At 49.9% G+C, this 22,265-nt stretch overlaps 2 protein-coding genes across 2 annotated transcripts in view; both read right to left on the bottom strand.

Annotated features, from left to right (window-relative positions):
* Nucleotides 1–38: 38 nt before the first annotated feature.
* LOC6900069 (uncharacterized) lies at nt 39–1,670 on the bottom strand. The gene is made up of 2 exons (XM_033383676.1): nt 1,572–1,670; nt 39–1,492 (listed from the first exon to the last, which is right to left on the bottom strand). Exons 1-2 carry the CDS (start codon nt 1,572–1,574, stop codon nt 206–208), a joined length of 1,290 nt encoding a protein of 429 aa, XP_033239567.1. The 5' UTR covers nt 1,575–1,670; the 3' UTR covers nt 39–205.
* Nucleotides 1,671–3,044: 1,374 nt separating this feature from the next.
* The window catches only part of Dnah3 (dynein heavy chain 3, axonemal), a 36,328-nt gene continuing 17,107 nt past the window's right edge, over nt 3,045–22,265 (bottom strand). Inside the window, exons 26-52 of the mRNA XM_033382969.1 lie at nt 20,781–20,974; nt 19,593–19,795; nt 18,256–18,443; nt 17,477–17,647; nt 16,105–17,313; nt 15,885–16,028; nt 15,629–15,811; nt 15,053–15,258; nt 14,657–14,971; nt 14,368–14,599; nt 12,373–12,498; nt 11,094–12,184; nt 10,718–11,029; nt 10,503–10,650; nt 9,902–10,112; nt 9,703–9,837; nt 9,467–9,639; nt 8,598–8,765; nt 7,740–8,299; nt 7,509–7,683; nt 7,260–7,432; nt 6,477–6,959; nt 6,237–6,416; nt 6,017–6,176; nt 5,531–5,940; nt 4,796–5,006; nt 3,045–3,977 (exon numbers count right to left, since the gene is read on the bottom strand). Coding sequence (XP_033238860.1) covers nt 3,648–3,977; nt 4,796–5,006; nt 5,531–5,940; nt 6,017–6,176; nt 6,237–6,416; nt 6,477–6,959; nt 7,260–7,432; nt 7,509–7,683; nt 7,740–8,299; nt 8,598–8,765; nt 9,467–9,639; nt 9,703–9,837; nt 9,902–10,112; nt 10,503–10,650; nt 10,718–11,029; nt 11,094–12,184; nt 12,373–12,498; nt 14,368–14,599; nt 14,657–14,971; nt 15,053–15,258; nt 15,629–15,811; nt 15,885–16,028; nt 16,105–17,313; nt 17,477–17,647; nt 18,256–18,443; nt 19,593–19,795; nt 20,781–20,974 — 8,091 coding nt within the window. The 3' untranslated portion in view covers nt 3,045–3,647. The remainder of the gene's footprint in view (nt 3,978–4,795; nt 5,007–5,530; nt 5,941–6,016; nt 6,177–6,236; nt 6,417–6,476; nt 6,960–7,259; nt 7,433–7,508; nt 7,684–7,739; nt 8,300–8,597; nt 8,766–9,466; nt 9,640–9,702; nt 9,838–9,901; nt 10,113–10,502; nt 10,651–10,717; nt 11,030–11,093; nt 12,185–12,372; nt 12,499–14,367; nt 14,600–14,656; nt 14,972–15,052; nt 15,259–15,628; nt 15,812–15,884; nt 16,029–16,104; nt 17,314–17,476; nt 17,648–18,255; nt 18,444–19,592; nt 19,796–20,780; nt 20,975–22,265) is intronic.

Below are 22,265 nucleotides of genomic sequence, written 5' to 3'. Positions count from 1 at the left end.
AGAGCACGACCAAGAGTCAGTTAAAAGGGGCAGTCAGATTGTTTTTGAAAAAAAATTTTATTGTTAATTCGTTTTTGTACTAATACGCTCGACTTATGGTTAGATTTCATTATGCGATGAGATTTCAACGGAAGGACTTCGGGGTAGGATATCCCATCCCTGACATTCTCAAATGCTGTGCGGTGGGTGTTCGACTGGTGGCGGTTTAGTGGCGACGGAGCTTCAGGCGGCGGACGGTCTTGTAGCGGTATCCATCGTTGGCCAGGATGGTCTGCTCGGCAGGCACATCGATGACGGCAGAAGCGGCCTCCTCCACGGGGGGCAGGTACTCGGCGGAAAGCTCGTTGACATCACGACGACGACGGATCACACGACGGACAGTCTTGTAGCGGTATCCATCATCGGCCAGGGGAGTCTCGACGGCAACGGCTTCGGATGCTTCCTGCACAGGGGGCAAGTACTCGGCGGTAGGGAGCTCGTTCACGTCACGGCGGCGACGGATCACACGGCGGACAGTCTTGTAGCGGTAGCCATCATCAGCCAGGGGAGTCTCGACGGCAACAGCCTCAGAGGCCTCCTCCACAGGGGGCAGGTACTCGGCGGATAGCTCGTTCACGTCACGACGACGACGGATCACACGGCGGACGGTCTTGTAACGGTAGCCATCATCAGCCAGGGGAGTCTCAACGGCAACAGCCTCAGAGGCTTCCTCAACTGGGGGCAGGTACTCGGCGGTGGGGAGCTCGTTCACGTCACGGCGGCGACGGATCACACGGCGGACGGTCTTGTAACGGTAGCCATCATCAGCCAGGGGAGTCTCAACGGCAACAGCCTCAGAGGCCTCCTCCACAGGGGGCAGGTACTCGGCGGTGGGGAGCTCGTTGACATCACGACGGCGACGGATCACACGACGGACAGTCTTGTAGCGGTATCCATCATCGGCCAGGGGAGTCTCGACAGCCACGGACTCAGAGGCTTCCTCAACTGGGGGCAGGTACTCGGCGGTGGGGAGCTCGTTGACATCACGGCGGCGACGGATCACACGGCGGACAGTCTTGTAACGGTAGCCATCATCAGCCAGGGGAGTCTCAACGGCAACAGCCTCAGAGGCCTCCTCCACAGGGGGCAGGTACTCGGCGGTGGGGAGCTCGTTCACGTCACGACGGCGACGGATCACACGACGGACAGTCTTGTAGCGGTATCCATCATCGGCCAAAGGAGTCTCGACGGCAACAGCCTCGGATGCTTCCTCAACTGGGGGCAGGTACTCGGCGGTGGGCAGCTCGTTCACGTCACGACGGTGGCGGAGCTTGAGGCGGCGGACGGTCTTGTAGCGGTATCCATCATCGGAGAGAAGACCCTGCTCGGCGGCGGGCAGCTCGACCTGCTCGGAGGCGGCTTCGAGGTTGTTGTCCACTGGGGGCAGGTAATCCGTGGCAATGGAGGCCGCCGAAGCAGCTGCGATCACAGCAAAGGCAATGACAAAGAATTTCTGCAAGAGGCAAAAGGATGGAGAGGTAAGTCCTGCGATCGGAGGAGTCGACGGGAGGAGGAGAGGATGGTGTACTAACCATTTTCCCAGAAGATGTCCAAGACGATGTATGTTAGATTAATCCAAAGTTGATTCTGTTTTCAAACCAGACCTAACGACACTATTTATACACAAAATCCGATCAGAGATCCGCGAAAAGTTCTCGGCTGGCCGGCCGATGTCCATTCACTTTGAGATGAGCAGAGATCGAGCAGAAGCGGAAACCGGTTACCGGTTACCGATCGCCGATCGCGGATCGCCGATCACCGATCACCGCCGAATCAACTACCGCATCGATGGATCGCTGGTTGCTGTTGCCTCTTCTTTCGGGGCATGGAGGGAGGGCGCTTAGTGATTCGGATTGTCTAGTTGCTATTGTCAAAAAGTGTCTCAAGCACCAATTGAACTCCAGCTCCAGCACGCGGGTTACCAATAAAAATAAAAAAAAAATAAAAAATGATCATGCCAGAAGACAAAACGAAAGCAAACAGAGCAGCCACTAGCCAAAATGGATTCGAGACGTAGGAAGAATCTCTAACAATAGTCGAGGGCGCTTTGGCATTCATTCTCGATTGTCTCGAGATTCGATTTGCATCGGCTTATGCCTACGTCTGGGGCTGTGGCTGTGACCGGGCCTGGCTGGTGGGGTATTGTGTGTGGCATGAATAGGTCTGATAGATTTGTGTCAATTCAATGGATCCACCATGGATCAATGGTAATTAGAAGCGGAAGTCGCCGCTTCTTCATTTTGTTCGGCTATGGATGGACGTGTGTTTTTTTTCTTTTTGGGGGGGCTCTCGATCAGTGCTTAAGGCCATGCCATGCTCGTTGGAGAGTGTTCGGCCAGCATCACGATATGATTATGATGGACTGGACTGGACGGACTGGAAGGTTGAGCCGAGAGCTCTCGAGTATTGCTATTTTTGGCGCACGGCTACGGCTACGCTCCATTAGGCGGCTATTAATAGAGGAATGATTTAAGAGACTTAACAGATGAGATCGCCTCCTCTTTGGCATATTTTCATTTTTTTTTTTTTTTATAATTTTTTTTTTTTTTTTTTTTTTTGTATTTAAATTGTATGTTTTTGTGCTCCAATTGAGCACGACGCATGCCATAAATCTTTTTGATATGCTAAATTGCGGCTGGCCCCTTCTCCAACCTCTCCAACCATTCCACCTTCAAATCCCACTCACATCTGAGAGATCCATCTGGCGGGGCAGAATGATGGAGCACCTTTTCGACGAGATGATGGCTTGGCAAGAACTTCGAGTGGTTTTGGTCTGTCCAAAAAGGTATTTTGATATGGAGATTGTATAAGAATAGAATGGAATTCGGTTTTATTTTTATTCTTGGCCATTGTGTAGGTTTTACATATACTCTAACCCCACAGAGGGGGCCATAACATCCTGTTGGGGGTCTGGATTTGTAATAAGAATTAGTGAATGGCTTTAAAGTGAATTAAATGAAAATGCTGGCCGGATTTTGTTGTAAACATTTCAAATAGTATGTCGATTGGGGGTGTTGTTCATTCGTTTATTCATTTGTAAATGGCGCATATAAAATATATATGTGTGTATGTGTGCCCCCCTCTTGGTTGCTCTGTATAGTATTCTGCATATTTAATTTATATCTGGCAATCAGCATCATCATCATCATCATTGCGCAGAACGGCCTCAGTCCTGCCCCATGTCCCGGTGTCCCCATGTGCCGTGCCCCGTGGCCCAGTTGCGAGTTGCGAGTTGTCGGATGTGGAAAACACGGGGCAACTGAATAAACAAGATTCCTCTCTCCCCCCCTCCTCTCCTTCTCTGTTGGGGGCTTCCTAGGTGGTATATGGTATATGGATAAATAAAAAAAAAAACGAAACAGAAAAATGCACAAAAATATATCTCCATATAGATGGGGTCTCCGGGCCAGGCCGGACGACAGTCGGAAACCCCAACCTCAGTCCATTCTCAGGCCAAGAATCGCAACGGGGTGCCAAGGATCGTAACCCGTACGGCATATCCGGCCAGTGCCCACTCCCACTCCCAGTCCCAGTCCCAATACCAATCCCACACCCAGTCCCCCGTGGTCCCCCGTCCCCCGTGGTCCCCCGTCCCCCGTCCCCCGCATTTAATCATCCAACTGGCAGAGGCAGGCCGTGCCCCTGTTAATCCAATGCATTTGCGTCCGGGAGCACTTCAGCTGCAGGTACATCACGAAATTGGTGGAATGGCCAGTAGTGGACAGGACGCCGCGCCGTTCGCTGGTCTTGTACACGGGACAGTCGTAGATGGAGTCGCCTCCTGCCTCGGCCCCGCCAGTGGTGCGGGGTATATCCTCCAGGGCCTTGAGCACAGGACGCAGGTAGATGACCGGCAGAGTGTCGAACAGTATCTTGGAGAAGGATTCATCTATCTCCTTGGTCTTGCGATTCCAGCGAGCGCCCTCAATGAAGATGCCCTGTTTCGAGGGGAGGATAGAACAGAACGCGATATTAATGGAGGCAGAAGGGATACTAAGGAATAGGTGCAGTGCAAACGTATCTAAGGATCTAAGGAGTCTGTGCCCAAAGGTGCTACACCCAGAGAAATATAAGAGTTAAGCTTAGATTTAAAAATGTAGACTAAAATAAATATATTTTGTATGTATATAAATTAAAAATATTGTTTAGATATGTAATATATTATTATACATATTTTAAGTATTTTCTACTTAGATTAATATTTCGATTTATGTTTAAGGGAAAGAGGAAGAAGTGATACTAAGGAATAGGTGCAGTGCAAACGTATCTAAGGATCTAAGGAGTCTGTGCCCAAAGGTGCTACACCCAGAGAAATATAATAGTTAAGCTTAGATTTAAATATGTAGACTAATATAAATATATTTTGTATGGATATAAATTAAAAATATTGTTTAGATATGTAATATATTATTATACATATTTTAAGTATTTTCTACTTAGATTAATATTTCGATTTATGTTTAAAGGAAAGAGAATTCCATTTAATTTCATTGTGTATTTAAAAACCCGAATATTTCTAGTAAATATGGGTTTGTTTAGTGCATTATACATATCATTGTACATTGTATATATATCATAAGAAGTGTGTGCCCAAAAGTGGTAGCAGTAGTCTTTCTAGCCTTACTTGTATAAACTTGGTCTCATCATTGACCTCTTTTTGTTCCTGTAGCACGTTGCGTGTTGGCATGTTTCAAAACTCATTTGTAATCAAGTGTTCAATTCGTAGAATTAGAGAAATTAGAGAATTAAAACTTACCCGAATGTAGGCCCCCACCTCGGGGGTCTGGCTGACTTGCACCTCGAACTTTGTGACCGCAAACTCAATGAATATCATGTCGATTTGGAAACGATTCTTGCGCGAATAGTTCTGCAAGACTCCGGTGATGAAGGACTGCGTAAAGTAGAAGCCCGAAATCCAGTACACCGTGGGTTCGCCCTTGTCTATCCAGTCCTGGAAGAAGGCCAGTCTGCGGGTCAGACGAGTGGGTCGGTCAGAGATGGAGTTATCTTATTTTTCAATTTATTAATAAATATTAAACATGCGACGACAATAATAAAAGGGAATGCACACACACAAGCAGCACCAGTAGCAGCGGCAGTGGCAGTGGCAGCAGCATTGGCAGAGGAGCGCATACAAACAGCAGGAGCAGCAGCGTCCTTTGATGTCAAAAGCAAATAAGATTTTTGCCATGAATGGCAGAAGCAGCAGAAGCAGGAACCACAGAGGCATGGGGCAGGATGCTTGTGTGTGCCGTATACATTTATTATATTTGCACAATTGAGGCAAAGAACGAAAAGAACCCAAGGAAGAGGAGCGGAGAGGAGAGGAGAGCTCAGCTCTGCTCAGCGCTCCATACAATGCCATTGATGGCTGCCCAAATGGTCTAGGACCCCATACCACATATCCTTCATATAAGTATTATATATATATATATATATATATATATATGTATATATATATATAAAGAGAGAGAGAGAAGAAAATACTCACCGGGCGAGTAGGTCGCTCACGTAGCTGCCCAATGGCTTGAGCGAGGGGTAGCTCTTCTTAAGCCAATCCGCCGGCAGCTTCCCAATGACCATCGAGGCATGGGTGCGCTCCAGTTCGGGTATCATCGCAATCTGCCCCACCACCGCCTTGCTCACGTTCACCAAACTCTTGCGGATGTACGACAGCAGTCGATTGAAGCGTATCAGCTCCTGCCGCAGCACAGTGTTCATTGAATTGCTGTAGATCACGGGATATGTCTTGGACACCTCATCAATATCATACTCATCCGGCAGCTGACTCAACAGCTGCTTGCAGATGGCTATGGCTGGATCCTCCTTGGCCCCACCCACAGAACTGGCCTTCACGGAGGCCATCAGATCGGTCTGGGTGAGCAGAACGCCGCTGATGAGCTGGTAGAGAGGGAAAGCAAGGCATAGAGACAAATTGAAGGCATCCCAGTGGGACTGTGGGACCGTGGGGACCTACCGCATTGGTTTCCTTCACATTTCGATTGATGTCCGCATTCTCATGCAACCCGTAGACCTCCGGCTGGGGGCTGAGCGGAAAGGTGGATATATACTCAATGGAGTTGAGACGCGTGGGACTCAAAGGCACTCGATAGTTGCCAGACTGGGATAGGGCATAGCTGTGGCAGGGGAAATCAGATTAAGAGCCATTGCAAAAGATAATGATGAGTCCCACGCACTTTTCCTCCGCAATGGTTGTGGGATTGTAGATCATATTCAGCAGCGACAAGATCAGCCGTCGATCCTTATCATCTGTGACTCTGCCGCCGTAGTTGCACTCGCCCGTGAGATAGACATGACCACGGAAAGGAATGGTCTGGCTCTGCATGATGAACATCTTCAATTGCAACAAGGAGATCCTAAAAGAAGGGGAAACATTTGGAGATATGTTGGGGATAGTCCAGATTAGATTTCCTTACTTCAAATCGGATTCATTGAACTCGTAGGGAATATTCCATCCGAGAGGACCAAACTCTCGTCGCTCCTGCACGACAGCGTGGAAAAAGACCAATGCAAAGACGCCACGGAGCCAGCACTTGTTGGCGGAGTCCGAGAAGAGGAAGGCATTCGTGAAGAACTTGTCACGCATGAGGGGATCCGAGGTGAAGGAGCGATGCATGTTCGCCCGCAGACCCTTGGGCGGTTCGTTTGTCATCTTCACGGAGTTCTGCAGCACCGAAACGGGAAAGACCGAACTGGGATACGATGTGCACCACAGACGGTAGTCGGTGTGGGCGCCTTCCGTTAGGGTCGTGTCATTGCAGATGCGCTCCAAGTCGCCCATCCAGCTGAAGGCGACGTGACAGTTCTGCAGGACGACCCACTGGCCGTGACGGGCCGCGTCTATAATCATCTTTTCAGCCCGCGGTCCCTGGCCCTGACCCAGCGAGATGGTTTTCAATCTGTGCGGGAGAGCAGAGAGCAGGAGCGGATGTGCTTAGCATAAATTTGTCTTTTAAAGCTGGGAGGAGGGCGGAGGGTGGAGCAAAAGCCAGAATGGATACTCCGGGATGAAGGGATGGATGGCCGTAGAGGGGCATCCCACATATCGACAAGGCGCACATGTCGCGCTTAATCGAAAACAAGCCACCTCCCAGGGTGACACCCCCACCCAGGCTGTCCCATGGAATCCCTTTCCATGGAGCACGAACATGGAAATATGAGCCACTCTCCACTCCACACCATCTCGTTAATTAACTTACTTGTCGTACATGTTGCGTTGTTTGGCGAACATGAAGAGGCTGGCCATGGGATCCGATCCGGGCGAGAGCAGAAACACCAGCGGTATTTTCGGCGAGCTATCCGCAAACGAGGCACCCAAATCGAAGGGAGGCGGCTCCACGAACGACTTGTCCAGGTTGCGCGTAATAAAAGCCTGTAATAAAGGTATATCAAGGGCTCTGCCTCGAGAGAGAGAGATAGAGGGAGAGAGAGGAGGGGTTGCAACATACCCTCACAGCAGGCACCAGCTTATCCGGCCGTAGGGCCTTGAGGACGATCAGATAAAGCATTTCATTGACCGTATCGTGGGGCGCTGGCAGCGGCAGTTGGTCGGGACTCGCTGCATCGTAATACTCCTTCCAGTCATCCTTGCTGCTTTGCAGTTTATCGGGGAGATTCTTGAGGCTGCACCAGAAAAGATTTTTCAGTTGGGGATGCCTTTTCTGAACACCAAGACTTACTCTGCAAGATCTGTGGCACGAACGGCGCCTGCCCATGCCTTGTCCGGGAGCCAAGAACTGAGAGGATTCGGGGGAATACTCTTGAAGCCAATGCCTCCTGTGAGGAAGAACAGCAGATCATTCTTCGCCACACGACCCTGCGACACTAGGATGCCCAGGCACATGACGAGCGAGATCACGAGCTTGTCCTTCTCAAAAAGAGAGCGACAGACGTTCGTGTAGATGGACTTGGTGAAGTAATCGTTGAGGTTGTTCAGCCGATCCCCCAGATTGTCCGACTTGGGGGCCTTGAGGATGGTGTTCACGAAGAGATTGAGGAACCAAGACAGCGAGTACTGGTACATGGGATCCACATTCGCCAGTTCGCTGATGCAGAAGAACAGAATGGCCGAGTGCTTGGCCACGGGTATATATTGCTGACGGGCCGCATCTATTTCTATTTCGGTGGCCACGGCGATAACCTGCTTCTCTTGGATATCCTCGGACAGGATTTTACTGGAGGACAGAATGTTGATGGCATTCTCGTCCTCCAGGACATTTCCCTCCGAGGTGGATAGAACCTAGGAGAAAGGAAGAATGTTGACTAAGTTCTAACCGATTTAAGCTGTGGTTTGCTTTCCAGTTAATTGAATTGTCATTGGCCAGGCACAAAAGCATAAATTGCGCTCGCCTCGGCCTGGCTCTAATTGAATCTGGGAGCAGGAGTCTGCAGACTGCAGACTGCAGAGCAAACCAAATGGAAAGCAAGCGAAGCGATGGCTCAAAGGAATGAAAATATTTATTATGCCACGAGCAGGAACAGATGCAGGAGAGGAGCAGCATCAGAAGCAATAGAAACAGTTGGGGATGGAGCCTTACCTCTAATATCTTCGATTCGATGGTGTACAATGCATCACGATTCCTTGCGGATTCAATAATCAATTGTTCCTTCTTCTCTTGCAAATCGGGACGCTCGTGTGCCACCACAATCGCCAGCAATTGTTCGCGTAATCCTTGTTCCGTTATCATGAAATTTAATACTGTTACCTAAACAGAGAACACAAGAGGACACAGGATCAGTGCTAGTGGAGGGTATGGTGTGGCATGGAGTGGAAGCGGCAGCGGCAGCTTCAGCATCGAGTGTGGCACGTAAAATGGAAAGAAAACTCAAAATAAACACACAATGTGCCACAAAAAAAAAAAAGGAAAAAAGAAAAGTGGAAGAGGAAGAGGAAAAGCAGACATAGAGAGAGAATCAGGAAAAGGTTGAGGGAGTGGGAAAATAGAGATGGTTAAAAAGAAAACTGCTGACAACAGTTGCAGCATAAAAAGCGATGGCAAAACGGCAGCGCAAGAGCGAAATGCTGGAAAAATTTTATAAACACCCTCGACAAGCGAGGAGTCGAAGCAGGACTAGGACTAGGACCAGGGATAGATGTCCTCGCTGCCGCAGAGAGTGTGCTAGTTAAGCAGCCATGTCGCACGTACATCAGCGCCCTGTCCCAGTCCCAGTACCAGTCCTAGTCCTAGTCCTAGTCCACGGTCCTGCCCCCGACATCATCGTCAATGCCAACGAAAATTTGCATATTCCTTGCCGAGTGCCGACTGCCGCCTGTCGCCTGCTGCACTGCTGCCTGCTGCATCACATTTTCCAAATATCAATTTAAGTTGGTCGTTTTATTACACAACTAACGTCATCATTGCCCCTGGGGCTTACTCGAGTTGGATCTGAAGCTCCGACGACTTACCATAACCATCACTTCCGGCGGATAATGGGGATTGCGTAGACAGGTCGTTATGTATAGACGAAAGTCGGGATTGTATTCAATCATTGTGTCGCCGCTCTTAATGAACAGCCCGCCCTTGTGCTTGATGATATTCTTCTCCAATATGGGCGTCAGATTCGAGTCGAGTTTCTGGCCTGTTTGGGCCAAAAGAATCAGCCAAGGACCAGGATCCATACAGAATCACCCGCCGAACTTACCCACATTCTCGATGAGCACAGGCTGGCCATAGGAGATGGCCAACTCCAGGACCTGCATGTAGTTGGAGTCGCTCTGCTTGACCACCTTTAAGTTGTTGTTCTTTTCCATATTCTTGATCCATTTGTTGGCTTGAACTGGAAAGAACATTGAAAATTATTAAAGAAAAGAACACGCATCCATAAGTAGCCCTCTACGCACCCTGGGGATCGATGAGCAGCGAATAGCGACTGGAGTTGGTCACAATGATGCCATTCTCCACGGAAAAGTTATCCGCCGGCAGTCCGGCCAGCGACCAGGCACGTATCGTCATCGGATGGCCCAGTGTGGTGGCCAGCGAGAAGGTTTCGCTGCACGGTATGTGCCGCTTGAGGCACAGGGCATTCCATTCGTTTAGGATATTCACACGGTACTGCAAAATGGGATTTAATTTGAAGGGAGAAGATTTTAGCTAGATTTTGAGCTAAATTTCAGCATGTCAGCATTTGTGCATACTGAATCGTGTATACACAGAGAATATAGAAGATAATATGGCAGACAGAGTGAGAAGGAAATGTCGCGTCAGACATCTGAGAGCGAGGGAAAATTGAAAAAGCAGCGCAAGAAAAAACGAAACGAAACGAAACGAGAGAAAAATCAATGCAACGTGCTCATGCATATTAAAAACCTTTATGGGAAAATCACCCGGACAGCTGAGAAGAGCTGAGAAAATGGCCATTAGCGGGGGGCACTAGGATGGGAAAGGGAACGGGAATGGAGATGGAGATGGGGATGGGGTCCCACATACTCCTCTCGTACTTACCTCCGTGGTAAAGAATCCCAGGTAAGCGGTGCAGCCGCCAGCGAGTAGGACATCGCCCACAATGTTGCTGATGGATTCGTGGAGATTCTTGGCCGCCTCAGACCAGCGAGTCTTCTCACCGCCCAGGCCACCCAACAGCTTCTCCGCTCTGTGAATGGTTGAAGAGAATATAGGGATGAGAAGAGAAGAGGATATATATCCGTGGCAGACCAGACCTGTTCAACTTCTTCTCGCAGTTGTCGATCTCATCCTCGAGACGCTTCTTTTCGCGCGACTTTTCTGCGAAGAAATCGTTGAGCTTCTGCAACTTGTCGAGAATGACCTGCAGCTCCGCTCGCTTGGCATTCAGCTTCTCCATTTGCTGCGAGAGTTCGCCCTCGGCCTCGGCCAAAGCGGCCTTCTTGGGCATCACAATCCGGGCCACTTTGTCGTAGACATCCATGGCTCGGACCCAACGACAAATGCCCTCGCAGGCCATCGAAGCGGCCTTGATCTTCTCTGGCACAAAATCACGATCGGCAATGTATCTGAAAGGAAGAGGAGCAGGGCATAAGCCAGGGTATATATTTGAGGATCTGCAGGGATACAAACTTCTCACGAATCTTCTTGATGATCGGCGGGGGAATGTTGTCCTTATCGAATGTCTTCAGCGAATCCAAGAACTTCATATCGCTGAGCATGCGCATGGACGGACCCCAGTAATCCTCCGTCATGTGTCCACTCGGGTCAGGCTTGCGATCGGGCTTGATGCCCTTGAGCACACAGACCGCTTCCATGGTAAGCTTCACGCCATACGGAGGATTCTTCATGGACTTGACAATGAAGACGTCGGCGGGCTTGAGGGTGTTCAGCGCCTCGAGAGCCGCTTCCATGGCGGGTATGGCCTCGGCCAGATCCGTTTCGCAGTCATCTTTGATGGCCTGGGCGGCAGCGGCGGCTTCATTGGCCGCTGCCTCATCGGCGCCCACCACCTCCTTCTTTTTCTCGGCCTCCGCCGTCTCCCGCTCAATGTTGACCATGATGCGGTCCGTCTCCTCGGAAAGAACCTTCAGTTTCGGCTGCAGATCGTAGAGATTGGCCTGCATCTCGCCCACCTGGCCGGCGGCAAAGTCGAGCTTCTCCAGACCGGTCGTGTAGCGGTCCCGCAGTCGTGTGATCTCGTCCAGCTTGCGGGCGTAGAAGATGCGGAACGCCTTGAGCAGCTCCAGATATGCAGAGGGCGTCACATAGTTGCGGCGCCCTAGCTCCAGGTAGCACTTCTCGCTGGCATCCACCACCGACTGGTGGAAGAACATGACACAGTCGACCAGATCGTTCTCGAGCTGCGTCAGCTCCCGATCCTCCTCGACGGTGTCACGGGGCCCTTCTGCGCCCTGAGCGGACTCGTCCGAGGGACGCGGCGGCTGTGCCTGTGCCTGTGCCTGCTCTGCCTCGACCTCGTCGTGGGGACGATGCAGATTCATGGACATGACAAAGTAGGTGCCCACCCGGGACAGCGCCTCCTCCGGCCAGGGCATGTACCAGTCGATGGTGCAGCAGTTGATCAGCGAGGGATACACCCGAATGCGCTCCTTGAAGGAGTCACCGATGGGCGAGAAGGCCAAAGCAATGTGCAGCTGCTCTCGTATGCGGTCGATATAGAAGGCATACACCTCGCTGGGCAGCGTGTCCAGATTCCTGCCCTAAAAGGGAGTTGTGTTCAAATTTCGGGTTTATTTAACACTCAACTGGGGATGGCAATGAGGACAGTGGCCGGCCAGGGGCATGGATTTAGCCAGAAATGTATTTACCACTCTCGGCCGGTATATAGTTTCCATTCCCTGTCCCTGTCCCTGTGCCTGTGCCTGTGCCTGTTTTATCCTGCACTCACCAGTTGCTTGGCAACATTCGCCATGTTCTCCATGATGGCTGCCTTGTCCTCCAGCTGGTAGAGATTTGGCAAATCACCGGTATTAAGTATGCCATTGATATCCTCCACATAGCCCTCATCCGTTGCCTGAAGAGAGAACAGGATAGACAGGAATTCACAACTGTGCAATGCAAATCGAAGTTTTGCATTAGGGATTGGGGATTAGAAGTGGAATCAGACGGAGTGGAGTGGAGTACTGGGGCTTGAGCTGCATCTATAGATGGTGCTAGTGTGTGTGTATGCTCTGGCCAAATGCATTTTTATGTAACCTGTGCCTCTTTTTGGACCTGATACTGTGCCCGTACAAGCATTTTGCATTCAACTAAGTGCCTCTCGGTTCTGCCTCATCCTCATGCTCATGCTCATGCTGTCGGACCGTTGTCCTCTCTGGTTGGTCCTTTCAGGGTATAATTTTTAATTAATATCTGCAGGCGGTAGGCTTTGTTTACCCCAAAAACTGGCCGGAGAACAGATAAATCATTGATATTGCGATACACCCGAAAAACAATCCTAATTCCCTGGAAACGATATCTTGCCCAGAGGCCCGAGGCCCTAGCCAATGAGTGCCTACAGTAGTCTTGATTTTCGCTTCTCGATTGAGTATTGAGTATTGTCTTGTGCGGAGGCCTGGCAGTGGTAGCCACCCGTACACACACAGTTAAGGCCGTTTTAATCCGCCCCAATGGCTATGCTTCTCTGCGGCTACATACTGTCGGTCACGCTTCACGGTCAAATGGGGCCGCACAGAAAACATAAACCAAACACAAAGGATCCCGATCTGAATCGGAATTCGGACTGATAAAATGTATAACAATAAATTTGTAAGCACCTGCATATTGTTTGCCATATTGGTAGTCGGTCGGTAGTCGGTATTTTTGGCTATGCTAATTTATTGACCCAACATTTAATTTGGATTTAAGCCGCCGCTGCTGCTGCTCTCTGATTGATTTGCCATAATTTGGTTTGTCTGTTGGCTGGTATTTGGTGCTGCCTGCCTGCCTACTTGCCCAACTGCCTACTTGCCTGCCTATGCAAATTACTGAGCAATAATCAAGTTAGTTGAACAATTAACCTAATTATAAATGCAAATTCTGCCCAAAACAATGAGTGCTGCTCTGCTCTGCTCTGCTCTGAACTGATTTTAGGCTTCCGTATTGAAAACGGATTCGAGGCGACAATCAATTGTTGATTTATTCCAACTGCAAGACAGTCCATCTCCCACTCAAGTCCATCGTTCTGTGTGTGTGTGTGTGTAAAATCTGTTTTATTTCCAAGAATATTCAAATTAATTTCAATTTAATTTATCAATTTACATACACCCGGAGAAAAAAGCCTTGACAATCAAATATTTACACTTAGATTCAAGAATGTGTACCAAATGACTTGTACCGAGTGGGAAAGTTGTAAAAAAGGAAGAACTTTTACTTATATTTTCACAAATTACTCACAAATAAATTTATTTAATATTTAAATTAAATATATTTAATATTTAAATTAAATATATTTCACATTTTACTTAAATATTTTCCTATCTAGATTAAAAATATTTCTTTCCTACAATTATGTTTATTTTTAAGCGCTTTATATTTAGATTAAATATGGTCCTTTTAAAAATTGAATTAAATCATATTCAATTTCACAATTTCCCATACCAAATATTTTATTAAAAAATGCGTGTTTTCATTGTCACTATGCCCCTTTTCTCTGAGTGTACAGTCGGAGGTAGAGCATAGACAGATACGGTGTTGGATACGGAGACGAGGACGGGGACGCGGACGGGCGGGCGGTATAGGGTTTATGGGTTTGTTGTTCCCTCTGCCCTGGAGGTTTTGATTAAAGCTGTCTACGATTTACAGCCGTATTAAATAGCCATTCTGGTGGCGGATTAGCATAACACGACGGCGAACACAGAAACCCAGCGGAGAGGGGAGACGCAGATCTCTATCTGTCACTCACCTGAGCATCGGAGAAGAGGAAAACGGTGTGATTCAGATTGAAGCTGGCCGACATCAGTATCTTCTTGAGATCGTCGCGCCAGTCGGAAATCGTATAGCTCTTGGACACCTGCACTGTCATCAGGCGGCAGTCGGCTATGTAGGCCGCCAAGCGACAGGAGCTACGCCTTCCCGAACCGCCCATACCCACCATCAGGATGTTGCCACGCGGCATTTGCAGCACTCGGGAAACCCTGAAACATGACAAAGAGATTTCAAGTGGAGAACACCTCTATCATGGGGTATATTACCTGCTCACATGCTCAATGGCAAAGCGGAACATGACCAGATCCATTCGCGTACTCGAGAAGGAGTTGTACTCCCTCAGATAGTACTTCATGAGCTTCTCCAGCTTCTCGTAGCTCTCGCCCTCGTCGTAGAACTTTGGCTCGGCATCGGGTTCCATGTAGTTGCCGTAGAACAGATTCCGGATATCATTGTCGCTCAGCTTCTCGCCGGGTTCGACGCGTTCCGCAAAGGCCTGCTCCAGGGGGAATCGCAGACAGGTCTTGCAGGCATCAATGGCCATGATAAGCAGCCGATCCCGATCCCGCTGGTCCACCAAACTGCCAGAAGATACGGATTCGAGATATGAGGAATGACAGCCAGACAGCCAGACAGCCAGACAGCCAGACAGACCCACTCACCGGTCATAAAATACGCGATAAGTTTCGTGGGCCCACAGCCGTCCGAGCTTCTCGGGGTCCGGCATCCGCTTGGCGGGGACCATGACGATGCCTTGGAAGACGCGGGTGATGTCGCGCAGGGAGAACGAGTAGTGGGACTTGGCCGGTGTGGGCAGGAGGGTGCGTATTGCCTCGCGATATACGCTGACCATTGCCTCGGCCAGACCCTGCAACATTGCCAGAAAAAAAAGGGTTACACACATCCTCAATAAAAATAAAAACAACAGCAACAACAGCCACAGATAGAGATACAGAGTCCAGTCCAGACCAGAGTCAGAGTCCAGTGTCCGTAGAACTTTTTTGGGGGGAAATGAAGCTATAAAATACGCCATTTTAATTTTATTATGCGCCCATCACTTGGCTGCGAGCCAAACACGAACTCCATTGACTCCAGTGACCAAACCAGACAATCATCGTCCCGCTCCCGCTCCTGCTGCTGCTCCTGCTTCTCCACCGTTTGTCGTCTCCATTTCTGTGTGTGCGGTTGCTGCTGTTTTTTGTGGGGTGTCTGTGGGTGGAAAGGGGGGCTGTACGTACACGGGAGAGCAGAGACACCTTGTCGGGATAACCCTTGGCGAAATGCCAATCACCAATTGCCGTGAATATGCGAACGATGGTCGAGTCCTCAAAGGAATCGACGGCCACCACGAACATGTGGCGATAGAGACGCGGAAAAATGAAGTTACTGCCACCCAAAGTGCCCATGGCGCACATCAGAGTCTGTGGAACGTTTCAGCGATAACTTATGGACAGTTTATGGACAGTTCATGGACAGTGGAACACTGCCACTCACCATGTCCACCAGCTCGATTTTGGTGGTATCCACCAGATCCGACCAATAGCCATGGTCCATCCAAGTGCGCAGCAGCTCCAGAGGCGGCTGTGACCCGTAGGTATCCTTCGAGGGCATGGCCACATCATCGCAAAAAACAGTGCACTAAACGTGGAGATTTCGAGGGTTACTATATTGGACTGGGGCTCCCAGAAGGTCATAGGGGGAGGGATAAGGATACCTTCTTGCCCAGGGATGGCCCATAGACACCCTTGCGCCGTCTGTCCAGCTTGCTCATGATCGTTTCCTGCACCATCTGTGCCGAAGTGCGGGCCGAGAAGTTGATGATGTTCACGAGATTGGCGAATTTGGGAAGAGCCAGCAGGTTGCTGGTGATGATGGCGCTCTTGCCAGTGCCCGTGGGGCCGATGACCATCATGCCGTAGGACTTGGAGATGCAGAAGTCCTGCCAGTAGGATATATAGCCCGTCTCCTTGGTGGGGACGATCAGCTCGCTGATCTGCGCCTCGTCCGGGAAGTTGCTGATGGCCGAGGAGGGATCGTCCGAGGACTTTTGCCACGTCCACCAGTTCTCGGCCTCGTCGAAACGATAATCGAGGAACAGCAGCTTCTCGGGGAACATCTGGCCGCGATTCAGTGAGAAGTATTTCGGCTTGGGATAGTCCTCGTTCGAGCCATAGATCACCTTGCGAAGCAGCGTGTCAAAGGTCCTCTGACCGTCGCCCGTCAAGGCCGAACAGTAGGCCCAGGCGTAGCAGAAGAGGAACATCTGCTGGAACCACACCTGGGTGAAGACCTTGTGCTTTTCGAGGAAGTGCAGGAAGAACCGCGAGAACGTCTGGTACTGATACAACGGCGACAGTTCCAGCATCTGCTTGCACTGTGGCAGGAAGTCCAGGGCGGCCGGGATCAGCCAGTCAACCATGTCCTCGAACAGCGTCATGTAGATCTCGCTGAGGCCCACGTTCTTCACGAGCACATTGATGAAGCTCTTGTGGAAGGCGCGCCAGCCCAGCTGCGAGGGCTCCATGTAGATCATCCCACAACGGGAGACTGTGGCCGGGGAGGCCTGCTCCAGGTCAGCGGGCTCGAACATCATGTTCATCAGCTTCGTCATCTGCATGATCTCGCCGGACATGAGGCAGAGCTTCTTGTTGTCATCCAGCACCGTGTTGAGATTCTCAATCCACACCGCATCCACGGGGCCGTCGAACATGACCCAGGCCCGTTCGCCGCGCGGTCCCTGGACCTGCTCGCGGAACGTCTTCGCGAGCACGCCGTCGGACCACTCGTGGGAGATGGGATCGAAGCGGCCGTACAGCTGGCCCATGGTGATGGCCTTTGGGTTGATGATGCGAAAAACTACCGGATACTCGCGCAGTGTTGCCTCCTCGTCCGCCGACACATTTTTCAGCGTCAGAGCCAACATCTAGAGGTGGCGACCGAGCGGGAGAGAAAGAGAGAGAATGAGGTGCAGTAGCCGAGATTGAGTCGTTTTTGACTCATTAATTCCAGGCCATTTAATTGGCTGCCCGGCGAAATTAATAAACGTACGGCTGAAATATTTCAGCCATATTCCACCCGACTCTTACCTGGTAGGCGGTGGTCTTGCCGCCCATCGAGCCGCCCACTATCATAAGGCCGTGCCGCACCAGCAGCATCTCGTATATCTGCAGAATTTTCTCCAAATACCACGGTGTCGCCTGCAGATTCCTCGCCTCCAGGTTGATGTGCAGCCACTTGAGTATATCGTCGCGTTGCGGCTATCCCGCGCACGGGGGAGGATGGACATAATGGAACATGAGTGCAAATAAAATATGAAAAAATCCAAAATTAAAGTGTGTTTTCTTCTTCCGAAGTGGTTTTCCTTTTCATAAAGGTAGTACATGAGGGATACATATAGAACTTCACTTTTGGTATGGTATTATTGGGTATAGAGTCATAAGTTATTGAAAACTCATTCGATAGAGTAGCAAATATCAATGATACACGATTTTTTCATCGTTGAAGTGGCTTAGGGACTAAAATCTTCTTAAGTCTGGAAGGGATTGTAAGGGATTGGAAGGGACTGTACCCATTCCTATACCCTTCTTCAATTCTTTAAATGCTAACATTCAACTTTTCTTATTTCTTTTCAGGATCGTTTATAGGAGATGTTATTTGCTTGCGACAAGGACACTCAGAAGACCTCCCACCAACTCTCCCAAGAGTATTTAACCTTCGTACATCGGCATCCGGCTAGACAGGTATATAGTGCATACATAGCTACATATATCATGCCTTTCTCTATATAATTAATTACCGTTTATCGCATTAATTGGCATCGCTTGCAGCTCATTAAACCTGAAAAATTGATTCAAGCTGCGCTTACCATGGGCAGATCGACGCCTGGGAAGAGATCCATGTAGATGCCAATGAAGAGGGAGATGTCCTGCTCGAGGAATTTCGGCAAATTGACATCAACAATGGCACGCAAAACAATCTCCGGCTCCGGCAGGTCCACGTAGAGGCGTCGCAGCGATGCGGAGGCCAGCAGCACGGACTTGACGGCGCGCATACCTGTGTCGATGGATGGACAGATGGATGGATGGATGGATGGATGGAAGGATGGATGTAAGTACCACTACAGGCTACCGGGTGGAGGGACGGAAGGGTCGTGGGCATTAACTTGGCATTTATGCGAGCGCATAACTCAGCTCCGTCTCGGCTACGTTTCAGGTATTTGATGGCGTTGATGGCGCTGATGGCGTCGGAGAGCCCGGCTGGCTCCTGGACCCTGTGGCTGTGGCCGGGGCTTCATTATAGCGCCAGGGAAATGCTAAACTTTTGCAACGTTGCAAAAACAGCTGGACTGGACAGGACGGTACAGGACGGGATAGGACAGAGCGGAGGCGACTCCCGGGGTGAGTGTACAAATAGTTTTTATTATTACTTGGAAGGGAAGGCCAACAAACATGTGTATGTGTCCGTCTGGCTGTCTATATGTGTGCATGCCACATTTGTCTCTCACACACGATGCACAAAAGCGCAGCAGCAAACTTGCAAGAAAGTTTTTCAATTTAAACTCAAAATAAGATACTGATCAAATGTACTTTGCACATAAACTTGCACACAGCTGCACAGCCAGCCTTCCTGCCCGCCCCGCCCCGCACCGCCCCGCACCGCCCTGCCGTGCCGTGCCGTGCCCTGCCGTGCCTGCTGCAATTGCGGCAGCCAGCGGCTGGACAAAGATGCACATAGATACGGATACGGATACGGATACGGACGGAGTCGTAGACTCCAGACACAGAGACACACACACACACACACAGACATAGAGACGGAGTGGCAAGCACAGACATGTTGTAATGTCATATGACATGTTACGTCGTAAAAGGAGCAATATCTTTGCCTTGAAACAAGCAAAAAGAAAAGTCCGAACCAGAGCCAGAACCAGAGCCAAGAAAAAACACGCACCCAGCAAGACATGAGACAACCGGAAAGCTGTTGTAGTCTCCTCCCACGCCAGTATCCCCCACCCCCACCCGCCCTTCGGGGGAAAGGAAACTTATCTACTCTGGAGAGAAAAGAACACGTGTTGTTGACTACCTTTGCGCCTTATTAGCCAGATGCATCCCGGATGCATCTCTCAGTACGCCCAGGGCTCAGTTCTCAGTTCTCAGCTCTCAGCTCTCAGCTCTCAGATAATTGCTTAGGGTTCGTACTCACCGTAATCGTAGTGGGACTGCGAGGACAACTGTTCCGAGCAGAGCTTGTAGGCCTGCACGATCTTCTGCGAGAGATTGCGGGCCATGTCGAAGCCGTTGGAGTACAAGGTGATCTCTCCGATCATGGCATAGTCGGGCACCATCATGGCCACTGTGCGGAACAGCACTTTCAGATTGTCGGGCAGCTCCGTGCGGCCGGCATAGCTGTAGGCAGGAGGAACAGCACAAGGAAGTATTAGAGCGGGGCATTGGGCCAATCAAATTCATCAAAGTGCAAGTGCTAATGGCATAAATACTAAACACAGGACCCAGGCGAGAGCCCTAGGTACCAGTACCAGTAGCCATTGCTATTCCTATTCTCATTCCCATTCCGAGTCCTGCCAATAACCAATATGAGTGATTGCTCTTAAGAACGTCTGGTTGCGTGACAAATTGGCAGGCAGGGCAGAAAAACCAAACCCCTAAGAGAGACCAGAGAGAGGAGCACAAAAAAAAACGGGAGCTTCCTGCCAGGCAGGAAGTCTGCCTGCTGGCAGTGGCAATGGCAATGGCCAAAGCAAAGGCAAAAGCGACGTCCAATCGAAATTAAGACCTTCGCTGAATGGCACAATCAGTTATGGATAGAGAGGAAGACAGCCGGACAGCCGGACAGCCGGACAGCAGAAGGAACTTGGAACTGGAGCAGGAGCAGGAGCAGGCGTTGGAGCTGGAGCTGGATCGAGGGCTAATATGCATGTTTGTCGCAGCTGTTCTGCATGCATGCCAAAGCAATAAATATCCCGATGGGAAAATCTCCAATAACGCAATAACTACCAATATCGGAACGCACAGAGACAGCCTTCCACCTTCCCACTACCCGCTTCAGTGTTCACCGGGGGCGTCGGAGGGCGTGCCGAGTGGCGGCTGGCGGCTGGCTAATAGCCCTGTCCACATCAGAGAACTGCTACCAGTCCAGCCCTTGCGCCGCCTCCTCCTTCTCGTCCTTCCCCTCCTTCCGTGCTCTGTGTAGGCCGTATACGGGGGCTTACAAAGTAACTAAATGCATTTTCAAATGCACACACCCAAAACGAAGGAGAGCGTGTGGAAAAAATGCGATGCGTGAAACCGCAGCTGCTGTTCCCTCGACAGACAACATGCCCCATGCACCATGCCCCATGCCCCCACCCATTCGATGTGGCGCGGCACTCACCCGGGATTCATGGTTATGAATATGGAACAAGTCGGATCCAGTTTGAGCATTGTATCCTCGAAAAAGAATTTCACAACCTTGCGTCCGATGGCCCGCTGTATGGTCAGGATCTGTTGCGCCACCACCGACAGCACTTCCAGCTCGATGCGATTGAACTCGTCGAAGCAGGCCCAGGCGCCCGATTGCGCCAGTCCCTGCAAAGAAACAACGCCATAGATGAGGATACAGACCAGAACAAAACAGAGCAGAGCACAGCAGAACAGTGCTGGGAAAAAATACAAAACACAAATAGAAACAGAAACAGAAATTCCTGGACAAGGATACGGCCACACACACACACACACGTGCACACGTACACACGGCACACAGACACACAGACACGTACACACGGCACACAGAACACTCGTCGAAACACTCGTGGAAAAGGCAAACAGCAGCATAAACATTATTTTCTCTTTCTGATGGCTCTCGGTTTCTGGTTTCTCTGGTTCTCTCCGGGTCCGAGGGCCAGAGGTCGATGTGGGTTGGACTGGAATGGACTGGACTGGACCGGACTGGACCGGACCGGACTGGACCGGACCGGACCCTTTGATATGCCTTCCTTTTTGCATGTTGCAATAAATATGCTGTTTTATACCCAGCCCCCCTCCCTTCGCTCCCTTTCTTCCCTCCTTCCCTCCCCCGTCCAGCTCGAGGTCCAGCAAAGAACTGACCTGACTGCAAGTGCCATATGCTGGACCAGAATCGGAATCGGAAACGGCATCGAGAATCGCAAATCGGGAGGATGAAACGGCATGTGATATGTCCCTTTGAGTTGCCTCCGGCCTGGCCACTGGATATTGCATGGTTAATTGAAGAAAAGGTTTGAGTTTCGCTTAATTAGGGAAATCTATAGAGCCCCACCCCACACCTCTCCCCTCCCCCCACCAACAAGCGGTGGAAGCCGCTGCAGATGCGGATACGGATAAGCACATGCCGGAGAGCACATCTCGTTAGCTTTGATTTTCGTCTACACTCGTCTCAAATGTCCATATTGTACGAGTAATTATTTGGAATATTCTACAATTGAATTCTCTTAAAGCAACCCATAGCTTTGACACATGAAAAGGTTACGAATTGACTAGAAAGTACAGCAGAAGAAGTCACAATTAACCAACAAATTCATTTAAAAATTGATAAACCATTGTCGAAATTGTGTTAAGAAACTCTTTTCACATACATCTGATGTATGTATGTATGTACATACATGTATGTATGTGTGCATATAAAATGGAGCCCCCAGGCATTGTGCTAGTTTCCGCTTGTAATAACAGTGCACAATGCTATCGTGTTTGCTATTTGTGATTACAAAATACGAGCAAAAAAACAAGACTTACATTTTACCAGTAATTTAAAAATATTTGATTTAAATAAATATATTTCATATTTAAATGAGTATCATTTATTTATATTAAATATGGACCGTTCTAAAAATACTACCATGGC

Source organism: Drosophila pseudoobscura, chromosome X, assembly GCF_009870125.1.
Source record: "Drosophila pseudoobscura strain MV-25-SWS-2005 chromosome X, UCI_Dpse_MV25, whole genome shotgun sequence".
Classification (NCBI taxonomy): Eukaryota; Metazoa; Arthropoda; class Insecta; order Diptera; family Drosophilidae; genus Drosophila; species Drosophila pseudoobscura.
Note: the sequence above shows the minus strand (reverse complement) of the source record. Positions and strands in the feature narration are given on the sequence as shown.